This window comes from Canis aureus, chromosome 14, assembly GCF_053574225.1.
Source record: "Canis aureus isolate CA01 chromosome 14, VMU_Caureus_v.1.0, whole genome shotgun sequence".
NCBI classification, from domain to species: domain Eukaryota; kingdom Metazoa; phylum Chordata; class Mammalia; order Carnivora; family Canidae; genus Canis; species Canis aureus.
The window spans coordinates 24,597,534-24,620,400 of NC_135624.1; the positions used below are offsets into that span (position 1 = coordinate 24,597,534).

The 22,867-nt window shown below is 36.8% G+C and overlaps 1 protein-coding gene across 3 annotated transcripts in view; it reads left to right on the top strand.

The window, feature by feature from the left end:
• Positions 1-22,867, top strand: part of TBC1D31 (TBC1 domain family member 31) — a 68,239-nt gene that overhangs the window by 36,850 nt on the left and 8,522 nt on the right. For all 3 annotated transcript variants that reach the window (XM_077847102.1, XM_077847103.1, XM_077847104.1), the window contains 9 exons: positions 1,738-1,871; positions 5,308-5,441; positions 5,768-5,947; positions 7,493-7,725; positions 8,180-8,332; positions 9,715-9,850; positions 13,817-13,909; positions 19,000-19,140; positions 20,768-20,962. In XM_077847102.1, the coding sequence (XP_077703228.1) occupies positions 1,738-1,871; positions 5,308-5,441; positions 5,768-5,947; positions 7,493-7,725; positions 8,180-8,332; positions 9,715-9,850; positions 13,817-13,909; positions 19,000-19,140; positions 20,768-20,962 (1,399 nt within the window). The remainder of the gene's footprint in view (positions 1-1,737; positions 1,872-5,307; positions 5,442-5,767; positions 5,948-7,492; positions 7,726-8,179; positions 8,333-9,714; positions 9,851-13,816; positions 13,910-18,999; positions 19,141-20,767; positions 20,963-22,867) is intronic.

Genomic DNA, 22,867 nt, shown 5'->3' on the forward strand with positions numbered 1-22,867 from the left:
TTAATTTCTTAGTGTCCTAATTGTACCATATTTATGAAAGATGTTGACATTAGAATAATTTGAGTGAAAGGTATATAGGAACCTCTCTACTATTTTTGTGGCTTTTTTGGAAACCTAAAACTATTTCAAAATAAAAGTTTTTTTTTTAAAAAAAGGAAACCTTAAAAGTAAATATAGGAGAATTACAGCCCTAGAGTAAGGCGGGCCTTTTAAAGCATGATGTGTCCAGAAGAGATTGATATGAACACAGATCTCTACATGTAAAAAAATTCCCCAAAGACAAATGTAAAAGTGAAAAAGTATATATAAAACATAAGACAAAAGGCTGGTTTCTATATGAAATACTCATGTAAAATGAGTGTGGAAAGGACCAACCAATAAAAAATGGAAAAAGAGGGGCTGCCTGGGTGGCTCAGTTGGTTGAGTTTCTGCTTTTGACTCAGGTCATGATCTCAGGGTCAGGAATGAGCAGCCCCACATCCCGCTCCCTGTTCAGCAGAGAGTCTGCTTCTCCTTCTCCCACTCCCTCTGTGTGTGCACGCTCTCTCTCTCTTTCTCTCTCTCAAATAAATAAATCTTAAAAAAAAAATGGAAAAAGGATTGAATGTGTTGTTCATAGCTGAGGATATAGTTCTTAAACATGAAAAGTTGTGTATCTCCCTTATAATAAATGCCAGTCAAAATTACATTGAAAAAATATGTATATATACACATTTAAAACCACATTGCCGTTGTTTTTCTGAGTTTCAATTGACCAAAATTTAAAAAAAATAGTCCTGGAGCAGCACCTGGGTGGCTCAGTGGTTGAGCATGTGCCTTTGACTCAGGGCGTGACCCCGGAGTTCCAGGATTGAGTCCCTCAGTGGGCTCTCCACAGGGAGCCTGCTTCTCCCTCTGCCTGTGTCCCTGCCTCTCTCTCTATGTCTCTCATGAATAAATAAATAAAATCTTTAAAAAAAGAAAAAGAAAATTGATAATAAAACATGTTGGCCACAGTGAAAAAATGGGCATCCCTTTATTCTGCTAATGAGAATGTGAATAGACGCTATTTTTGCAAAGAATAATTTGGCACTGGCTATTGAAATTGGTGCACATGTTTTTTGACTCAGCAATTCCCTTCTAGGAATTTATCCAAATCTATATTCCCACATGTAAATGTAAATAAAACGTTAAGCATGGCATTGTTTATAAAGGATTAGAAGCAACTGAAATGCCCAGTAAAGCCAAATTTAAGAAATTAAGGTATCTACACAAAACTGTCATGTGCCATCAAAGCTCCACATCTACTTAGATTGAACTATTTCCAAGATACTATTAAGCAAAAAATACAAGGTGTGGAAACAATGTTTATATCAACCTTTGTGATTTTTTTAAAAAAAGGATCTAGGGCACCCGGGTGGCTCAGCGGTTTAGCGCCGCCTTCAGCCCAGTGCGTGATCCTGGAGACCCGGGATCAAGTCCTGCGTAGGGCTCCCTGTGTGGAACTTGTTTCTCCCTCTGCCTGTGTCTCTGCCTCCCTCTCTCTGTCTCTCATGAGTAAATAAATAAAATCTTTAAAAAAAAAAAAAAAAGATCTATACTTTTTAACAGTGGTTCTGGGGAAGTAAGCTAGATGACAAAGGTAGAGGGGAGAATCAAATATACCGTCTGTAGCAAATTTTTTTTATCATGCGAATGTTTTACTTAAAATTCTAATAATAAACTTTTCTGGTCTTTGTTTTCTTACATGATTCACAGAACCCTATCTGCGTTAGCTCACTGGTCTGCCATCTTCAGCGACACACCATATCTTCCACTCTTGGCATTTCCATTTGTAAAATTATTCCAGAACAACCAACTCATCTGTTTTGAAGTTGTTGCTACCCTCATCAGTAAGTAAATAAGTATTAAATAATGAAACCAAGGGCAGATTTCTGTCTGTTTTTCTGATGTCTTTGTGACATTTAGCAATTCTGGTGTTAAACAATCAGATACAGAGCGTGAAATGGATGATTTGGATATTTATACATAAACCTTTTTATTTACAGGAAAATCTGGATAGTTACATTTTAGAAGATACTAATACAGGTTAGATTTTGTTAGTAAGAGGAAGCAGGGGCACCTGGATGGCTCAGTTGGTTAACCATATGACTTCATCTCAGGTCATGATCTCAGTCAGTGTCCTGGGATCCACTCCTGGGGCTCAGCATTCAGCGGGGAGTTCAAGTGTCCCTCTGCTGTGCCCCCTCCAGCCCCCCAGCTCCTGCGTGTACTCACTCTCTCAAATAAATAAAATCTTAAAAATAATAAGAAAGAAGCAGATTCTTTACTTACTGAAAGTCAGTTAATATTCCTAGGATTGTAACAAGTATGTAAAGCATTTAATAAACTGGATCCAATTATAGATTGATTTAACAAAAATAACAATTTTATATGTATTTTAAATTACTTTAAAAGATTGTCTTGTACAAAGGAGAAAAGCTCTTACCTATAACAGTAAAATTTTTAAAAGAAATAAAAGATTCAAGTATACATATTGTGAGTATTATATTTCTCTTTATGTTTTTTTGTTCATTTAATTACATTGTATTTGCTTTGGTTAATTTTTACTGATCATTGGAGAAAATATAGGAAAATCTACAAAAGGAAAGTCACCAGTGTTCTTCCTCCCCATGGATAATCTTTGATAATATATTGATGAATTTCTTATAAGAGCATTTCCCCCAAATCATTAAATATTCTTGAAAAATATAATTTATTCCCTGGGTAATGTAACATTTCATCATATAGATGTATTATAATTTAGTTCCCCAACTGGTAGACCTTTAGTTTTTTAAATAATTTTTCCATACATTTTAAGCAATATTTAAAATTTTTATAATTGAAAAAAATTTATAATTATATTACTTTAATGTTATGTACATTTCTCTTTTTATAAACTTTATATTTTATTGACTGTAGGATTCTTTTTTTTCCCCTCACTACTAAAATATTCTATAATGTAAATGTACTAGTTTAATCTGTTGTTGGACATTTAGGTTATTTCTAATTTTTACCTCAAGAAACAATGTTATAACTATCTTTACATAGAAATGATTATGATTCTTTTCTCTTGGTCAAATTCCTGGAATTGGTATTATTAGGTCAAAAAAATAAGAATATTCTAATTGATTCCTCAAAAGGGTTATACTAGTTTACCCTGGCAAAACACTTTGTGTTTTAAAAGGAAAAGAAGCAACTCAACAACAAAAAGAAAAATAATCCCATTTTTATATGGGCAAAGACCTTGATTAGACTTTTTTCCATAGGAGATATCTAAGTGGCAAATGAGTACATGAGAAGACGCTCTGGATCATTAGTTATTAGGGAAATGCAAATTAAAAAACCACACTGAGATGCTACTTATACCTACTAGGATGGCTATAATTTCAAAATTGGGGAAAAAAAGAGGGATTGGCAAGAATGTGGAAAAATTGGAACCTTCATATATCGCTGGAAATGTAAAATGATGGTCACTGTAGAAAATTGGCAGTTCCTCAAAAAGTTAAACATAAAATACCATATAACCCAGCAATTGCACTCTTTATTTCCAGTAAAATCTTGTTAAATCGTTGGAGCATGATTACGTGCTGAGGAATTGATTTTCCTTCTAAACCTGAAATCTAAATCTAGAAGATCCATCATGGTCAGCATGAGTAGCTGTGAATTTTCATCAAGGGTCTCAAACTAGTTTAGCTAATAAACATTTACTAAATGTTAGCTCCAACTAAATGTTAGCACTGCTTGCGATATTACCATTGTTCTGACCGTTCAGGTTCACAGTCTAGTTGGGACCTAGTAGAAAGTCTGAAGGAATATAATCACTTTGGTATATGATTTGGAATGTGTTTATAGAAGTCATTTTAAGCACTGTTTTACAGTCTCTTTATGACCAAGAGGGAGTTAGTTCTTCAGGTGGAGTCAAAGATCTCCACACAGTGATTTCTCCTTATCCTGTTCTCATTCAGTTCTGTGTCTAGGTCCTCTACTCGTACTCCTGTTGTGGTGACTCCATGCCGAACAGAGGAAGTTACTGTGTAAAGCAGGGTTTCCCTTTTGCCTAATTGAAAGCAGTGTTCTGTTGATGATTAGGTATAAAAATCAGGGCCGTATCTGTGTGCAGTGTTTGACAATTCCTAGGATTAGCAGTGTCTGTCTGAGTCATGGTAGGTACTTAGCACATGTTGCTGAACTGGATTTTTCTCTTAGAGTTAACTCGAGCAGCAGTTAAAGAAGTCGAAATAATTTCCTTTAAAGCTTAGTTTTTAAAAATTTTTTTAAGGTATTTATTTATTTATTTGTGATAGTCACAGAGAGAGAGAGAGAGGCAGAGACACAGGCAGAGGGAGAAGCAGGCTCCATGCACCGGGAGCCCGACGTGGGACTCGATCCCGGGTCTCCAGGATCGCGCCCTGGGCCAAAGGCAGGCGCCAAACCGCTGCGCCATCCAGGGATCCCTAAAGCTTAGTTTTTGCAAGAGTTTAATTATACCTTAATTATTAACTCAAATTTACTTACTAATAAATAATTGACTTCTGGAATTAGTAGGCCCTTTATAACCGTATGTAATCCAAAATTCCACTGACCTAAACCTTCGTTAGCTAATATGTGAAGAGACCTTTATCATCAAAGGATGGAACCACAGTCCTTTTCCACTCAAGCATCCCTGATTAGGTATGAATTTGAGTAGATTTCAGGAGATTGGCATTTAATGTTCATCGGTTTTGTTTTGTTTTTAAGATTTTATTTATTTCAGAGAGAGAGATAGTGACAGAGCTAGAGCGCAAATCGTGAGGAGAGAGAGAAGCAGGCTCCCCCACTGAGCAGGGAGCCCAGTGCGGGGCTCAATCCCAGGACCCTGAGATCATGACCTGAGCTGAAGGCAGACCCTTAACCGATGGAGCCACTCAGGCACCCCCCATTCGTCACATTTAACAAAGACTTAAGAAAGAAGTTTTTTTAGAAGGGTCATTCTGTTAACCAGGAGAAGTAGGAAGCAGAATGCCCTATGGTGAGGATCAGGAATACTAAGGGAAGTATCGTTTGTTTTGATTGACACTTTCTTATCACCTGCTCTCATTTGAAGAAATTGGCCAGTTCCATAAACCTAAAATACTATTGTTAACATGATGGAACTTTAAAATCAATTGTTCTAGAACTTGAAGAGTTATCATGTATTCTTTGTTAATGAGCATATTGATGGCATAAAGAGTGGATACATTTAAGAATTGCAAAATCTTTTGATAAATCAGAATGGTAAAGATAAATTTTCTATTTTTTTCTTCATAGTCAATTGGTGTCAACACTGGTTTGAATATTTTCCGAATCCTCCTATCAATATTCTCAGTATGATAGAAAATGTTTTGGCATTTCATGACAAAGAACTACTGCAGCACTTCATAGATCACGATATAACTTCCCAGGTAAGAAGAATAAGGTTTTTTAGGATAACATGGCTTATTTGGGAAGCTAACATTGGTTCTGGTATAAGTAAGGCAGTATTTTCTTGAAAGAGTATAATAAAAGAATACACTACCTTTTGTATTTTTAACAGTATTCCATTCTTCTTCCTTAAACTGCTTTCCTGAAAGTCTGTAAAGAAAGGTCCGGAGTAAGGTGGTTCTTTTCCCAGTTGTTTTTAACATAACTGTTTTTAACTCTAACTGCTCCATCAAATGTAAGAGAATATTGGCAATGACTTAACGACTTTTCCATAGGAAACTAATAAATCTTTCCTTATTTATTTTAGCTGTATGCTTGGCCTCTTCTTGAAACCATTTTTTCAGAAGTACTAACAAGAGAGGAGTGGCTAAAATTATTTGATAATGTCTTTTCCAACCATCCTTCATTCCTCCTCATGACTGTTGTAGCCTACAACATATGCTCTAGAGCTCCTTTGCTCAACTGCAGTCTTAAAGATGATTTTGAGGTAAATATCCTTGTTCTTAAGTAATGGTTCTCAAGTTTCATTTATTTCAATTGAAAGATCCATTCATTTATTGAGTACCTGTTGCATGTCAGTTACCAGTGCTGGGTGGGTAGTAATGCAGTACCACATCCTTACTCTGACATAGTTGGTAGATAATCCAACAGGCAATTACAGCACACTATTTGTCTTACAGTCGTAGCTTCAGAAAAGAAACATGGTAATATGGAAGTTCCATGCTTGTTGCCTATGTAAAGGATGTTTAACAGGTGGGTCGTTGTTCTGTGTGTGGTTTTATAAGTGACCCATCCAGTCTGTGACAGTCTGGATGCTTATTACACATATGAAATGGTTACTATGAGAATTTTGAGACATAAGAGGAAAGTTACTTAGGAAAGCATGAGAGGAGGTTTTTTAAAGGAGAAGTTCTTGGAGCACCTGGGTAGCTCAGTTGGTTAAGCATCTGCCCTCGGCTCGGGTCATGATCTCAAGGGTCCTGGGATGGAGCCCTACATTGGGCTCCTTGCTCAGTGCGCCTTCCCCCCATCCATGTGTGCTCTCTCGCTATCTGTGTCTCCCTCTCAAATACATAAATAATAAAAGAAGAGGTTCTTTTGGTAGACAAGAGGAATTGGGCTTGCTTGTTATTTATTTTGTGGTTCCTAGCAGACTTTATTTTTTTAAAAGGTTTTTAGTTTTCCTTTTTAAAAAAAAAAAAAAAAGATATATTTATTTGAGAGAGAGAGAGTGTGGGTGAGGAGGGACAGAAGGATGAGAGAACCTGAAGCAGACTCCCCACTGAGCTCAAAGCCCAACGAGGGGCTTAGTCTCCCAACTCTTGACATGAGCTGAAATCAAGAGCCAGACTGAGCTATCCAGGTGCCCCCTGTCAAACTTTATTTTTACTTAATGTTCACAAGATACATATATACATATATTTTTTAGAATTTGGACCTGCTGGGAGCACCTGGGTAGCTCAGTGGTTGAGCATCTGCCTTTGACTCAGGGCGTGATCCTGGGGTCCTGGGATCAAGTCCCATGTTGGGCTCCCTGCAGGGAGCCTGCTTCTCCTTCTGCCTATGTCTCCTCTTCTCTCTCTCTGTATGTCTCTCATGAATAAGTAAATAAAATCTTAAAAAAAAAATAATTTGGACCTGCCAGCAGAACAAGATAATGTGGAAACATTTCAAATATTTTGAACGAATCAAGCTAATTTATTTTCATATTTATTTATTTTGGATTTTGCAGAGAAAAAAATCCAAGTGGAAGAGCTTGCTCCATTGTGGGTTGAAGTATTCTTCTAATATAAAGGAGGCCTTTGGTTTGAGTTAAAACTTAAAAAGTATTATTTCAGAAATTTGGTTTTGAAATTTTATTGGACTTTGAAAATATGAAATTGACTCAAAAACTTGGGTTAAGAAAATCTTCAGTGAATTTGCCAAGAAAGAGAGAGAGAAAGAAAATTCATACTTTAAACTCTTGTTTTAATTCTATCTCATAGTTGCTTTGTTATGTAAATCACAATTTAAACACAAAGTTCTCTTACAGTATTTTTTTCATCATCGGAATAACTTGGATATAAGTGTTGTAATTAAGGAAGTTTATCGTCTCATGGATACCACTCCCACTGACATTCATCCAGACAGCATGCTTCATGTTTTTGTGGCACTGACAAAAGGGCAGTATCCAGTATTTAACCAATATCCAAAGTTCATCGTGGACTATCAGACACAGGAGCGAGAAAGAATAAGAAATGATGAATTGGACTACCTGAGGGAGAGGTAATCATGGAATAGTTGTACTTTGTGGGATAGAAGCAAAATCTGTTATAAATATAGACAAAATTTTTATGAAAAACACATGTAAAATATTAAGTATTTGTGTAGAATCAGAGTTTGAAGGCTGGGAATATCTTTAAAGGTATTTAATTCTTGCATATAGAAGTAAAACAATCATATTAATCAGGTATATATTTCGTGTTTTGATTGTTCTTGGACTTAAATTACTCAGTTTTCTTTGTTTGCATTTTTTTCTTTGCATTTTTTGGTGAGACTTACATAGGGCATCCTTTCCAGTGCTTTCTTCCCCTTGAATGAGATAAACTTTAATTTTTGAAAGTAAAAGGCAGTTGTTCAGGGTCTCAAAGGGAAATAGCAATTTACCCTTTCGTGATCACAAATGTATATTGGAGGCTTGTTTGTGTCTGGATGTAATAAGAAGTATTCCCTACTTAAGGCAGATGGTTGAAGATATGCAAGCTGAAGTAGACCAGCAAAGAGTTGAAGATGAAGCTTGGTACCAAAAACAAGAACTCCTTCGTAAAGCTGAAGAAACAAGGAGAGAATTGCTCTTACAGGAGGAGGAGAAGATGGTACAGCAAAGGCAGAGGTATGTGTTACCGCTTTGAGAAAATCTGGACATGTGAGTTAGTCAAATAATTTTTATTTTCTTCTTTATTTTCTATATATATAGCATTACCCACCTGTGGCATTTCCATTAAGCAAAAATATAAGCTAATAAAAAGAAATCTGCATATACCACATTTCAAAAGATTGACATATACTGAAACATAATTCTGAAACTATACTGCACTGCACTATAATTTTGCACTGATTATTCAGAAGTAATACAAGACCTAATGTACCTTGGAGGATGTTATTGGAAACATCATTATACAATAGGCAGAAATGCTCTGTAATACAGTGCTGGGTAAATCACCTTGAGGAAGGCATAATTTTTTAAATTGTGTTTTTTTTTTAATATTTATTTATTTATGATAGAGAGAGAGAGGCAGAGACACAGGAGGAGGGAGAAGCAGGCTCCATGCCAGGAACCCGACGTGGGACTCGATCCCGGGACTCCAGGATCGCACCCTGGGCCAAAGGCAGGAGCTAAACCGCTGAGCCACCCAGGGAGCCCTTAAAATTGTGTTTTAAGCATACTGGCATGACTTGAAAATTGAAACATAAAATGATTATCTCTATGCATTTCATACTTTGGAGGACAGGGTGCTAGAAGTGCTAAATGCTTATTTGAACATACATTAATAAAGCAAAATGTTTAAATTGATTAAGATTATGGGATTCAATAGTAGGGACTCCTGGGTGGCTCAGTGGTTGAGTGTCTGCTTTTAGCTCAGGGCGTGATCCCGGGGTCCACGGATCAGATCGAGTCCCACATCGGGCTCCCTGCATGGAGCCTGCTTCTCCCTCTGCCTATGTTTCTGCCTCTCTCTCTCTCTCTCTCTCTCTCTTTCTCATGAATAAATAAAATCTTTAAAAAAAAAAACCTAATCGTTGGGAAACTCACTTCTGTAAGTGTTTACTGATTTTTACTCTTGGTTGGGACTTTATGAAACCAATTTCTAGTGTGGGTTAAAAACAATTACTGAACTGAGCATTAACCTTATACTAAAATTCTGGAAGAGTAAGCCTATGTAATCTTTGGTCACACTGGAGCAATTTTTGTTCTTCTTCAGAAAAAGGGTATCGACTGTAGTGAGATGATCTGAATAGACCTGTTATAAGAACTTTTAAATCTGAAATGAATAACCAGTTGTGTGTAGACACGTGTCATTTCCATGCATGCAGACATGGGCAGTGTTCACCCATGTGTGGTATACATACCACCATGCCACGGTAGCACCAGTCACACTGGGGCAGTGCACCCTAATACGTGCCAGGCCTTTCATTGTTGGGACACATGTTTCCATTTAAATCTACATTGAGAAATGTGTTGATTTGTTTCTCTTGATGTATTTTGTATTTAAGACTAGCTTCTGTGAAAAGAGAGTTGAAAGTAAAGGAGATGCACTTACAAGATGCTACAAGAAGGCGCTTTCTGAAGCTGCAGCAAGATCAGCGTGAGATGGAATTAAGAAGGCTGGACGATGAACTCGAGAGAAAGGTATATGACCACTACTTTTGTGCTCACTTGGGATCACCCTTTACTCTCATTGAACTGTGACCCAAACACCCTCAAGATCAATGTTATTGCTAGAATTCACAAGGAATATTAAATAGCCTCTTTACTTTCACTTTTCCCTAGGCTCTTCTTATTCACTTTCATATTTCATTAATAATTAAAGATTTTAGAAATGCCAAGAAAATTAGTCAGTTTGACTGGCATCCTTGGCGACTACTTCTCGAAAAATAGAAGCATCGATTAACCATTAACTGTGAAGTAGGGGAAATACTCTTTTTTAGTATAAAAATTTGCACATGGCTAATACAAGAAAATTTCTGTCATAAAATGCATGGAGTCAAAACCTTCCCCACTCTTCTCTCCTTTCCTCCCCCAGAGATACACTGAAAAATGGCAATACAGCTTTTCCATTTCTCATGGTTGCCTAGCATTCCATTGTGACTATATTATCGCTTGATTAATCCTTTGCTGTTAGACATTGAGGTGGTTTATAGTGCTTTGCTGTACAAAACGGTGCTAGGTTAGCATTCTCAGTACAAATTGCACTCAGGTTGCACTCATAGTTTTGTTGAGTAAATTCCAAGGTATACCAAATTATTCTCTAGAAATGAACCTACCTATTTTAAGTGTATATATAAGAGTGCTTATACCCTAGTCAATTCAGAGTACATCAGTCTTAATATTTGCCAATCTGATGGGTGCAAATTGTATATTTTAATTTGCCTTTTTTTTTTCTTGCTAGTGAGGTTAAATATCTCCCAAGTTACTTACTATCTTCTGTTTGTAGAACTATAAATTTTATGTCCATATCTTTTGTCCTTTTTTCTATCAGGTTTTTTCCTTATCAATTTACATTGGCTGTTTGTGCCATTTGAGGCAGCAGGATCCAGTAGAGATATGATGTGAGCCACATAGGCAATCTTGTTTTCTAATAGCCACATTAAAAAAAATAAGAAAATAAAAAAGAAACATGAAATTAATATTTAATACAGTAGATTTCCAAGTTATTGTAATATGTAATTAGTACAAAGATGTTATTAATGAGATATATTACTTTTTGTTTATACTAAATCTTGGAAATCTAATAGTTTATATAGTATACCTCAATTTGGACTGGTCACTTTTTTTTATGATTTATTTGGTTTAGAGAGAGTGAGTGGGGGGTAGGAGCAGAGGGAGAGAATCTCAAGCAGACTCCCTGCTGAGTTGCGGAGCCCCATATGGATTTCTGTCCCACGACCCATGAGATTATGACCTACGCCAAAATCACAAGTCAGCCACTTAACTGATGAAGCCACCCAGGCAACCCTGGTTTTAACTTTTTAAATGGTTAAAAGAACTCAAGAAACATAATTTCATGACATGGAAATTATGTGACTTTTTTTTTTTTAAGATTTTTTTTTTTTTTTTTTTTTTTTTTTTTTTTTAAATTCATGAGAGACACACAGAGAAAGAGAGAGGCAGGTACACAGCAGAGGAAGAAGCAGACTTCATGCAGGGAACCTGACGTGGGACTCCATCCCGGGTCTCTAGGATCACGTCCTAGGCCGAAGGCAGCACTAAGCCACCTAAGCCACCCAGGCTGCCCTTATGTGACATTTTTAAAAGCATGAAATTCCTATTTCAGTATCCATAAATAAAGTTTTATTGGAATAGTCACACCCATTTGTTGATGAACAAAGTCATTTGCCAACTGATGGTTTATTCAGTGTTAAATCCCCTTATATATCGTATCTCCTCCATTGCTGTGTCTGCTCCTAAGCCAGCACCACACTGAATGACAGTTTCGGAGTGTTTTCCTAACTAGTGGGCCTCATTCCCACTATAAGTTCACCTTTTCAGGATATTCTGCAGTATTCTCAAATGTGTATCATTTTATTTATTTATTTTAAATATTTTATTTATTTATTCATGAGACACAGAGAGAGAGAGAGAGAGAGAGAGAGACAGAAATACAGGCAGAGGGAGAAGCAGGCTCCATTCAGGGAGCCCGACACGGGACTCTAGGATCATGCCCTGGACCAAAGGCAGCGCTAAACCGCTGAGCCACTGGGGCTGCCCAAATGTGTATCATTTTAAATGGAGTTTGAGAATCATATCACTTTTTCTTTCCAGATCTCTACCTCACCCCATCCTAGCAGCACTTTTATTAGGATTATTAGGATTGCATTGAATTTATAGTCTCATTTAGGGAGTTTTAAACCTAGTTTTGGTCAAATACTAAGTATTTTTTCAGTCTTTGAAAGTATTTTGCATTCATCTGTATTAGAAATCTATCATCTCTTCTATAGCATGAGATAATACCTTTGTTTTATTTAAAGCCAGTGAATTTTAAATTGGGTTTTGAAAGCTATGTTTCCTTTTCATGATCTCAGTGAATAAATGAGGTTGATAATTCATTATTCTAGAAAAGCATATATTCTTCTCCAAAAGTAGTACAGGCTTAGAACAAACTCTGACCTCTTTATTCCAAACTCTTTGAGATAGTGAAGGCAATTTTTTGTCAAAGAATCCTGTAAAGTCCTTTCAGTTCATATGACCTGGCCTCTGCTTACCCTTCCAGCCTCCTATTCTTCATCTCCCTATTCTGTTCATGAGCTCTGACCCTGCTAAACTGCCAGAGCTTTTCTGCTCCCCGTGCAGGCACCAGCAGGGAAACTGTTTAAGTCCACAGTGACACATTCAAGTGACTGCACATCCATTAGCAGTAAGCAGAGTTGATCTGTGGTTGCTCTGGCACTAAGCTATTTGTATGTCTAAGCAAAAGAGCTTCTCTAATTGAAATTCCTAAAACACATTATTAACTATGCCAAACCTCTCTTCCACCTATTAGAATTTTTACTATTCTTGTTTCATAAACTTGAGCATCCCCACTTTTGACCTCGTTGGCTTTCCCAGTAACCTTCCTAAGTTGAACTGGTCACCGGTCAGTGATTTATTTACTTCTCAGATGCATGTCCTTGTATGTCCCACCGTATTTTCATTTTTACTCTGTTTCTCCAGTAATAGGTATTTGATCTCTTTACAATGTCTAATACTTACACATACAAATAGTAATGCAATTCTTAAATGTTTACTGAATAAACGAATGGGGTTTGATAACTGATGTCATTGGTTTTATTTCTAAAACACATATCTCTCCTAAAAAATGGGGACTTTAAGCAGCCAAGTATTCATTTAAGACCTCTCCTAATATTTTCTAGCCACCTAAAGAGGCCCTTATTCAAATCCTCTCATGTATAAGTGTAAAAAGCTTCCACATAATCAAAATCTGAAGAAAGGTAGACTTTAAATTAGCTAAGTCCAAGCAGAGCACATTTAAAATTGGAGTTACTCTTTGCCAAACTGAATTTATAAAAGTACAGTCACTTACAGGCACCTAGGTGACTCTTGATTTCGGCTCAGGTCATGATCTCAGGGTCATGGGATCAAGCCCTGTGTCAGGCACCATGCTCAGCAGGCAGTCTGCTTGAGGTTCTCTCCCTCTGCCCTTCCCCTCATCCCCCAAAATAAAGAAATCTTAAAAAAAAAAATTTTTTAAGTATAAGCATTTATTCAAAAAGAACATTAAATAATGTTATATTTAATAAGATTAAACATTCTATACTTTTAACCACCGCAAATTTAAATTGCTCAAGTTTTTCTTACTCATAATATTGGCTGATATGGTGTGGTAAGAGCTGCCATCTGTTCTTGCAGTCTGGGTAGATGAGCATATGGTAATTGTACTTTCCTTTTTAGAAAATTAAGCTTAACTTTAACTTAGACATTATTCCTAGATTCTGCAATGAATAGTAATAGACTATCAATTACTCTGGTATCAAAAACCCAATACTTTTTATTTTAAATACTTTTAGTGGGTTATTTGGATTATAAGATTACTAAAGCTGTTAAACAGAAATTATCTTGTCAGTTCTTTTTGGTGTTCACACTGTTGTTTGGCCATAGGTACACATGAGAGATCGAGAAATTGCTACTACAGCCAAAGACCTAGAAATGAGACATCTGGAACTTGAATCACAAAAAAGACTTTATGAGAAGGTATAATTGTCTGTTTCCACCATGGGAGAAGCAGGGTTTATACAAACTCTTTTTAGATTGTATTTATTCATGATTTCATAATGCTCATTTTATTTGTTTTTTTTTTTTTCTTTTAAGCAGAATATAGTGTCATCCAGGATTGTAAGGTAGCCAGAATGTCTGAATGTACAGTTTGTTGTAATGCTTTAACTCATGTTTCTCTTAGCGACTTGGTCTAGTGTCTGACGTACCAGATGTAAGCCCCAGATTTTGCCTTAGGATCTTCCACCAACTTACTAAGTTTTCTCCCATCTATGTGATAGTGACTACTAAATTAACCTAGTACTTCACAAGGATCTTTATAAGTAAAGTAAATCAGACAAGAGCTTGTAAAGTACTTTTAATTTGAATTCTCTGGAATTAGATTATCAAGTATCTACTTAGAATATATAATTGAGTTTCCAAGACAGTGGAAAAAAGAGTTTTGTTAATATAAATATTTATTATTTGGGAAAAGCATTTTGTTATGCATTTATTTAACGTTGAAACCATAAGTTTTCACTTCCTTCAGCCCTCTTAAAGTGAGATTTTGAAGTCAGTGATAACTGCAAATATGTAACAGGTAACATATGATTGTTCACATTAAATGAGTTTTAAAACATATGTCCTCCATTTGTATCTGCAACATATTTTGAGTTCCACACTGAACTACTTCTAGAATTGAGCCAGGGATTTACACACTGGCTAGGTCTCCTGTGATTTTGAATTAGATTCAATTCATTTAGGCCAAACCTAAGTTTACTTTTTCCCTGTTTTTTCTTTGGGGAGATGGGTGGAGCATCCAATGGAGCATGATTTCAGAATTAGCAGAAAATTTGCAAGAAAAATACTAAGAATTTCCAAATATGTTTCTCTCAGAAATATTGAATCAAATATTAACATCTTGTTAAATTAGCATTATCCTTCCCTTCCTGTCTATGCCTTGATACCCCTTCACCCCTAAATGCTTCAGTGTATATTTCTTAAGACTAAGGAATATTTATCGCATGACCACAAAACAATTATCAAAATCAGGAAATGAACATATTATTGTTATCTATTTTATCAGTTGTAAAAATGTCCTTTAGTGCAAAAGAAAATCTCAGATGATTCATTTTTTTCAGTTGTCATGTCTCTTTTAGTCTCCTTTATGTTGGCACCACTCATGAGTCTGTCTTTATAACTTGATATTTTTGAAGCATTTGGCCAGATATTTTGTAGACTGTCCCTCAGTTGATGTTTGTTGTTTCCTTATGATAAGATTCAACTTAAGTGCTTTGGACAGGAATGCCCTACAAGTGACACTGAGTTTCTTTCTACATATCATCATCATTTTTGCCCTCTTTTGAGGAAAGTATTTATTAAGCAAACTAATAGAGTTAGAGAAGACTGAGCCTACTCAATAAAACTAATTCATAAAATCATGAACTTTATCTGGTCTGTTAGATTCGGATGTGCAGCTCCTGCCTTTTTCATCAATTTTAGTAATTAATATTTTATCTGCCAAACTTAGCTCTTACATTAGTTTGATTAACTGCGTCTATTTGTAAACAAACTATATCCCAGGAAACAGACAATATTGTGATGACTCTTATTGGAAATATATGCTCAATATCCCATGTATATCTAATTTGAATTTAAAAAATTAACAAAAGAATAAAATGAAGCAAAAAAAAAAAAAAAAAGAATAAAATGAAGCACAAACAAGCACATACTGACCTCTGATCCTGAATCCATCTCCTTCATCTCCTAGGACCCTGCTTCATCAAGTCCAATTTCTGCATTTCTCTTGGTCTCTCTCAAGCACATGTACTTTCTACTTGGTGTAGGACCACCCTTGCCAAGACTGCTGTGAGAATTAAATGAATTAATATCTATATGTCAGTGACAGGAGTCCCCAAGACTATCCTAAGGTTCAGTGATTTGCTAGAAGGACTCACAGAACTCAGAATTGTTATACTCATGGTTATGGTTTATTACAGTGGAAGGATACAGAATAAATTCAACAAAGATAGGGGGCACCTGGCTGGTTCAGTCAGTGGAACATGCAACTCTTGATCTCAAGGTCATGAGTTTGAGCCCCACAATGGGTATAGAGATTACTTAAACAACAACAAAACGCCTCAGCAATGGTAAAAGGCACCTAGGGTAGAGTCCAGGAGAGAATAGGCACAAGCTTCCCCTTGTTCTTTCCCAGTGGAGTCATACAGATAGTGCTTAATTTTGCCAGCAAGGATGTATGACAACAGAGTACTGCCAACAGGCATGGAGTGGGTACATGGCTGACCCTCCTTACTTGCTCTGCAGAGGTCAGGCTGATAAGGGTGACCCAAGGCTCCTACCATAAGTCACATTATTAACATCTAGCAGAGCCCAAGACCCCACATATATAGAGATACCCTTATCAGACAGGGTATTCCAGGGGTTTAGAGCTGGTCAAGGGCTAATCTTTTCTTTGGAATGTGCAGGATTTGAATAATTCAGGCTACTGAGTTACCCCTTTACTACACAGATGGGCACCAGCTGGGCGAGTATTATTAATTTCCCATCATTGCCCTTTGGCCAAAAACGCTCTACACTTTGACAAAATGAATCGACAACTTCCTTCCCCTGATTCTTTAAATCACCACCCTGTCTTCCTTCCTCTACTGTTTGTAAATGTCCATTGTTTTCCTCCTAATCTCTGCATATACATTGTTTTACCTCTTGTGGAGTAACTAAGATTCTGTATTCTTTTCTTTTTTACTTAATAAAATCCTTTTTCTAAATGACTCCATATCTTGGTATTGTCATTTGTAATAGATATTGATGAACTATAACTTATTTAAATCTATTTTCTGTTGTTGGGTGCTTAAGTAGTTTACAGGTTTTGGCAATAAACTTCTTCATACAAATATCTTCTCTGCATATAATTATAAACATTTTTATTTTTCATTATGAAGGTAATTATGTTGCCAGTAGATCATTGGAAAACTAGAATAAATCTCTAAATTGGGAAATAAAAAAAATAATAAATAAAATAAATTGGGAAATAACTGCTAATATCATCAAGTGAGATTATTTGGTACATACAATTAGTAGTTTGCTTTTTTAACTTAAATATTCATGAATATTGTTTGCTGTCCTTCCCTACAACCACTGCACTCATTAGCACTCATTCTCCTGACTCTGGCAAGCACTTATTTTATTCTCTATCTCTATGGATTTGCCTATTCTGACATTTCATGTAAGTGCATGCAATCATACAATGTATAGTCTTTTGTGACTGTTTTCTTTCATGTAGCATAATGTTTTCAAGGTTTATACATGTAGCATCCTGAGTTAGTACTTCATTCCTTTTTGTGGCCGAATAATATTCTGTCATATGGATAAAACCACATTCTGTGGAGATTTGGGTTGTTTCCACTTTTTGGCTATGATAGGTCACACTGCTGTGAACATTCACATACAGCTTTTTGTTTGAACATACATTTTCTATTATCTTAGATATATACCTAGGAGTGTAGAATTCTCATTTCTGTACATTCTTGTCAACAATTGTTATTGTCTGTCCTTTTGATAAAAGCCATACTAGTGCGTATATAGCGGTATCGTGTGGTTTTGATTTGCATTTTTTAATGACTGATGATGCTAGTCATAGTGATGCTTTCATGTTTATTGGCCATTTTTATGGTGCTCTTTGGAGAGAGAGAAACTGTTGGTTTTTAATATCTCATATAATTTTTTGTTGAAAACTATATATTTTAGGGGCACCTGGGTGGCTCAGTTAAGCATAAACACCTCTTTGGCTCAGGTCATGATCTCAGGGTCTTGGGATTGAGCCCAACTCAGGCTCCCTGCTCAGTGGGAACTCAGCTTCTCCTTCTGCCCCTCTTCTCTCTCTCTCAAATCTTTAAAAAAAGAAAAGAAAACTAGGTCTTTTAAAATAATGTGGCAGTTCTGAAAATCAGATTCTCCTCCCACCTCAGGGTTTCTTGTCTCTTAATGACTTTTCTGAATTAAATCTGTAAAGTTTAATTTATAGAATTCAATTAAAGTCTTAACTCAGTTCTAGTGACTATATAGAGATTTCCTTAGTTGCCTGAACCAATTAGCTCCTAGTCTTTGCCAAGGGACTCTGTGTGCACGGTGTTGGACCATGCCTTCAACATTTAGCTACGTAGTTCAGAACTCTTAGATTTCACTTCCTGACTGTGCAATACCTCAGTTCACCAGACTTGAAAGCTCAGGACCTTCTCAGATCTGAGCATTCACATAGCCCTTGGCATATATACAGCCTTACACATGCATATGGACTTTTAGGGTCCTAGGAATCTATCAGAGCTTTTCAAAGTCCCCAGCAGACATCTGCTTCTCCAACTTTTTCTGTAAAGCCTTTTGATTAACTTATGGTTTGCACTGAGATCTACTGCCCAAGACAGCCAAGATGTTCAACAGGTTCCTCTGATGTTTTTCAGCAAATGTCCCCAGGGAAAAGACTGTTCAAAGTAATGAGTTCTTAATAAGGACAAATAAAGACAGCCTTGGAAGAGAGTTCTTCCAAAATCAGCAAATAGGTCAAATGGTGACAATCATGGGAGAATGGGAGTTTGAAGGAGCTCCTAGTCCATCTTGCCCCTTCCACAGGCTGCCAGGCTGCTGGTTTTCAAGGCTAATGCAGAGCTAAGGGGTGGGGTGGGACTAGGAATAATGCAACTTAAAAATGCCCTAAGGCTTATTCTTTTTACCAAGATTCAGCCATTTTTATGAGTGAATGCTCCCCAAATTGCTGTAAGCCTTTGGTTAGTTTCCAGAGTTCTGAAAAAATTGATTTTACCAGTGTTCTTAGTACTTTTTTGGATGAGAGAATTTTCAGAAGTCCTTTCTTGTATTGTCACTGATGTCACTTCTGTTTGCTTTTGTCTTTGAAAACTAGAGAACTACAATTTTTTATTTGTGTGCTAGTATTAAAGGGGAAAAAAGTCATTTTGTGTTCTAGCATTATTATATAGATTTGTTCTAGCGTTGTTATATAGATATAATCTATATATATTCTATAGATTTTTTTTTTTACAAATGCTTTTTTTTAACAGAATCTTATTAGAAATCAGGAAGCTGTTGCAAAAGAAATGAGAGAAGATACAGATGCCTACAGACGAAAAGTGGATCTTGAAGAACATATGTTTCATAAACTGATAGAAACCGGTCAAACTCAGAACCAAAAAACTCACAAGGTAAAAATATGGCAAATCTAGCATATAGAGGGGGGAGGAATCCCCATCTGTCATCCTTTTATGTATTTATTTTTTCCCTGCCCCCATCAGTCATCCTTTCAAAAGAAGAAATTCACAATCGCGCTCTGTGAAGTTGAGTTAATTCATTTCTTTGTTTCAGTTATCACAATTCCTAGAATCTCACATTATTTTTACAGGTCACTCACTTCACTGCCAGACATAAACATGTATCTTTTATAGTCTTTGAGAATTTTAAGACTTAGAAGAAAATACGAGGGAAATAGTAACGTTATAAATACAAACCCACTGTGTTAATGTCTCAGAAATTGTCCCTGAGTAAATTAGTTACAAAACATCAGGTCTTTGCCTGGTATATATAAGCCAGCATTTCCAAAGTATGTTCTGTAGAATATTAATAACTATGACACAATAAAATGGGGAGTGGCAATAAGTATTAGAGGTGCTTTGGGTTTTTTGTTTTTTAAAGATTTTATTTATTTGAGAGAAAGTGAGAGAAAGCACAAGTGAGGGGGAAAGGGAAAGGGAGAGGGAGAAGCATCAGGGCTCCCTGATGACACTGAAGAGCTAGGGAGAAATCAGGAAGTAGATAACTGGCTGGGGTGTGTTCCTTTTCAGGCTGCTACAAGAGGCTCCATTCCAGGACCCTAAGATTATGACCTGAGCCGAAGGCAGATGCTCAACTGACTGAGCCACCCCAGCAGTGCTGTTTAAATTTAGGGGCTTTTTTCCTGCCAAATTTGAGGATATGATACATTGTGAATCTTTAAGAAAATTTCCCAAACTTATTTTGTAGAATTTCTGTGGAGTACCCTTTCAGAAATGCTGGCTTACATGAATTGAAATAGAATTTGAGAACTTCCGGAAAGAACTTTCTCTATTATCCAGTTAACAAAATTCTAAATGAGTCTGTAGCAAGGCCTGGCCCTGGTCCAAAGCCAGGAATAGTGTAATGTTTCCCTACCTTCTGTTCAATAACAGTCCCTTAGGTGATCCCACTGGAATAGCCTACCATTTATTTTTCCTTATAGGCTTTTGTCCACAGTGTAAGAATGGGCTCTTCTGACTCCTTTTCAAAAGGTTGAAACATGGAAATTGTTTAATCCCCCTTATTACCTAACCTTGAAATTCTCAACCTTGACTATACATTAGAATTATCTTTGTAAAAAAGTTTTAATATCCTGCTACCCCAGAGATTGATATAATTGGTTTGTGCTGGGTCCTGGATACTCAGCATCCAGTTTGTTTTAAACACTGTGAGGTGATTCTAATATGCAGCCAGGGTTACAAACAGGTACCGGAGGGGTGCCTGAGTGGCTCAGTCAGTTTGGGAGTCAGTTTGACTCTTGGTTTCAGCTCACATGATCTCTGGGTCATGAGATCAAGCCCCACTTCGGGCTCCATGCTCAGTGAAGAGTCTGTTTAAGATTCTCTCTCTCCTTCTGTCTCCCTGCCACGCTCTTTCTCTCCCTCTCTCTCTCTCAAATAAATAAATCCTAAAAAAAAAAAAAAAAAAAAAGTTCCCCTAGACACTTGGATGCATTGAATGGATATACTGTATTTTATATATAATCTGACCTTGTTTCTGAAATTTGTAAATATTTCTTAGTTAATTGAAGAAAATTTGGCAAAAGCTGAGCAAGCGTGTCTAAATGCAGACTGGCGAATTCAAGCTTTACATAAACAAAGATGTGACGATCTGCAGCGAAGCGAGTGTTACCAGGAAGTGGCCAGACTCCTTCGGGAAAACAGACGGAAAGAAACAGAAGTATTAAACTCAATGATGGGGGAGGAAGCTAAAAAGGTAAGAACGGTGTCACAAACTTTTTGTTATCATTTGAGTTTTGAAATATTACATCATCAAATGACAAAAGCATCAAACCAGATAAATTTGGATAAATAAGATCTTAAAAATAATCTAGTTTTAATAGGTTATTTACAGAGAAGAAATCTAACATGATACCGAAAATGACTAGGCATTACATTAGTGCCTCTCAACTTCTCAGCTTCCTGCAGTGGATTTGTTCTGGCTGATGGGATAATATTACTAACATTACCTATTTTTTTAAAGATTTTATTTATTAATTCATGAGAGACAGAGAGAGGCAGAGACATAGGCAGAGGGAGAAGCAGGTTCCATGCAGGGAACCTGATGTGGAACTTGATCCCAGAACCCCGGGATCACGCCCCGAGCCAAAGGCAGATGCTCAACCACTGAGCCACCCAGGCATCCCTAACATTACCTAATTCTTGATTATTAAAATGTTAACGATATTTAAACAGTTAGGAATTATATGTAACTGCTACTAACAAAAGCCGAACTAATAGTGACTATAAGCAAGATGGAAGTGTTTTACTTTTTCACATGAAAGAAGTCTGGAGGTAGGAAGTCCAGAGTTGCTTTCCTGACTCCAAGGTCATTAGGGAAAGTGGCCCCTTCAGTCTTTCTGTGTTGCTTCCTTTCCTGGTGTACAACTGTCTTTCTCAAGGATAACTTACCGTCCCAATATGACTGCTGCACTTCCAGTGATCACATATGCATTCCAGCAGCAAGAAGAAAGTAGGGCAGACGTATAAAGGTCCAACTCTCAGCTGAGACAACTCTATAATTCCTTTCCAGAAGTCCCGTGTCACATTTCTAGCTACAATTTGCCTGCGAAGGATGTTGGGAAATATGGTATTTTTAGCAGGGAGCATCATCATCCCAAATAAATTTAGAGTTCTTTTCCCATAAAAGAATTAGAGAATGGATTTTGAGGAGCCTAAGAGTTTATGTCATGTTACACAAATGTGTCCTTTGGTTGATCCCGTGAGCAGCTCTGGCACCCACGCTCTACAGATCTTACTGCAGACAAAGCAGGCCTCCCTGATGACACTGAAGAGCTAGGGAGAAATCAGGAAGTAGATAACTGGCTGGGGTGCGTTCCTTTTCAGGCTGCTCTATCGTGATATCTACTCTGAAAGCTTTTTATAATATATTTCCTTCAAGTCACTACTCCTGTTCATGTTCCTGCTACCCCATCTGAGGGGTACGTGGCCCTGAGAACACTTTGAGTGCCCCCTGCGGCTATTCTCCTCGGGAAAGTTATGGTGGAGGTCCATGTCTTCAAGGGTTGCTGACATCAGCTCTAGAGTGTGCCAGATTCGATGCTGCTCTTCGTTGAGTAAAATGGTATAGATGAGAGTAGACTCAGAATCACTGTGAGGAGTTTCCCTGTTTTACAGAGATCCTCCTTTGTATCTGGTATCCTTGGTCCTCAACCTGAGGATCCTGAGGATCCTCCCCTCCTCCTCAGTAACAGGAAAGAACTGGATTTCTGTGGTCCTTCCTAGCCCTAATGATTCTTTAAAGTTCTGTTATTTTCTGCTTTAGCAATTCTCTAACATAAAAATCGTATGTGTGTTTGCATAGAAGAGCTGCAGCATGGAACACTGACGAACTTTAGGGGTTGTATGATATCTTAAAGGGATTATTGTAATTGCCCTTGAGCTAATTTTGAGATAATCCTTTTCTCACTGTAGGAAAGAGAAAGCAAGGGTTAATAGAAATTCCTTTACTTCCCCATGGTTGGTGTAAATACCAGAACTGGGCAAAGAATTCATTCTCTGCACATTGTAGATTTTAATATTAAGGGATAGCATTCAAATTAAGTAAGACCATTGTCATGAATTTTAAAAAGCTGCTTAATCTCTTAAGATTTGACATTTG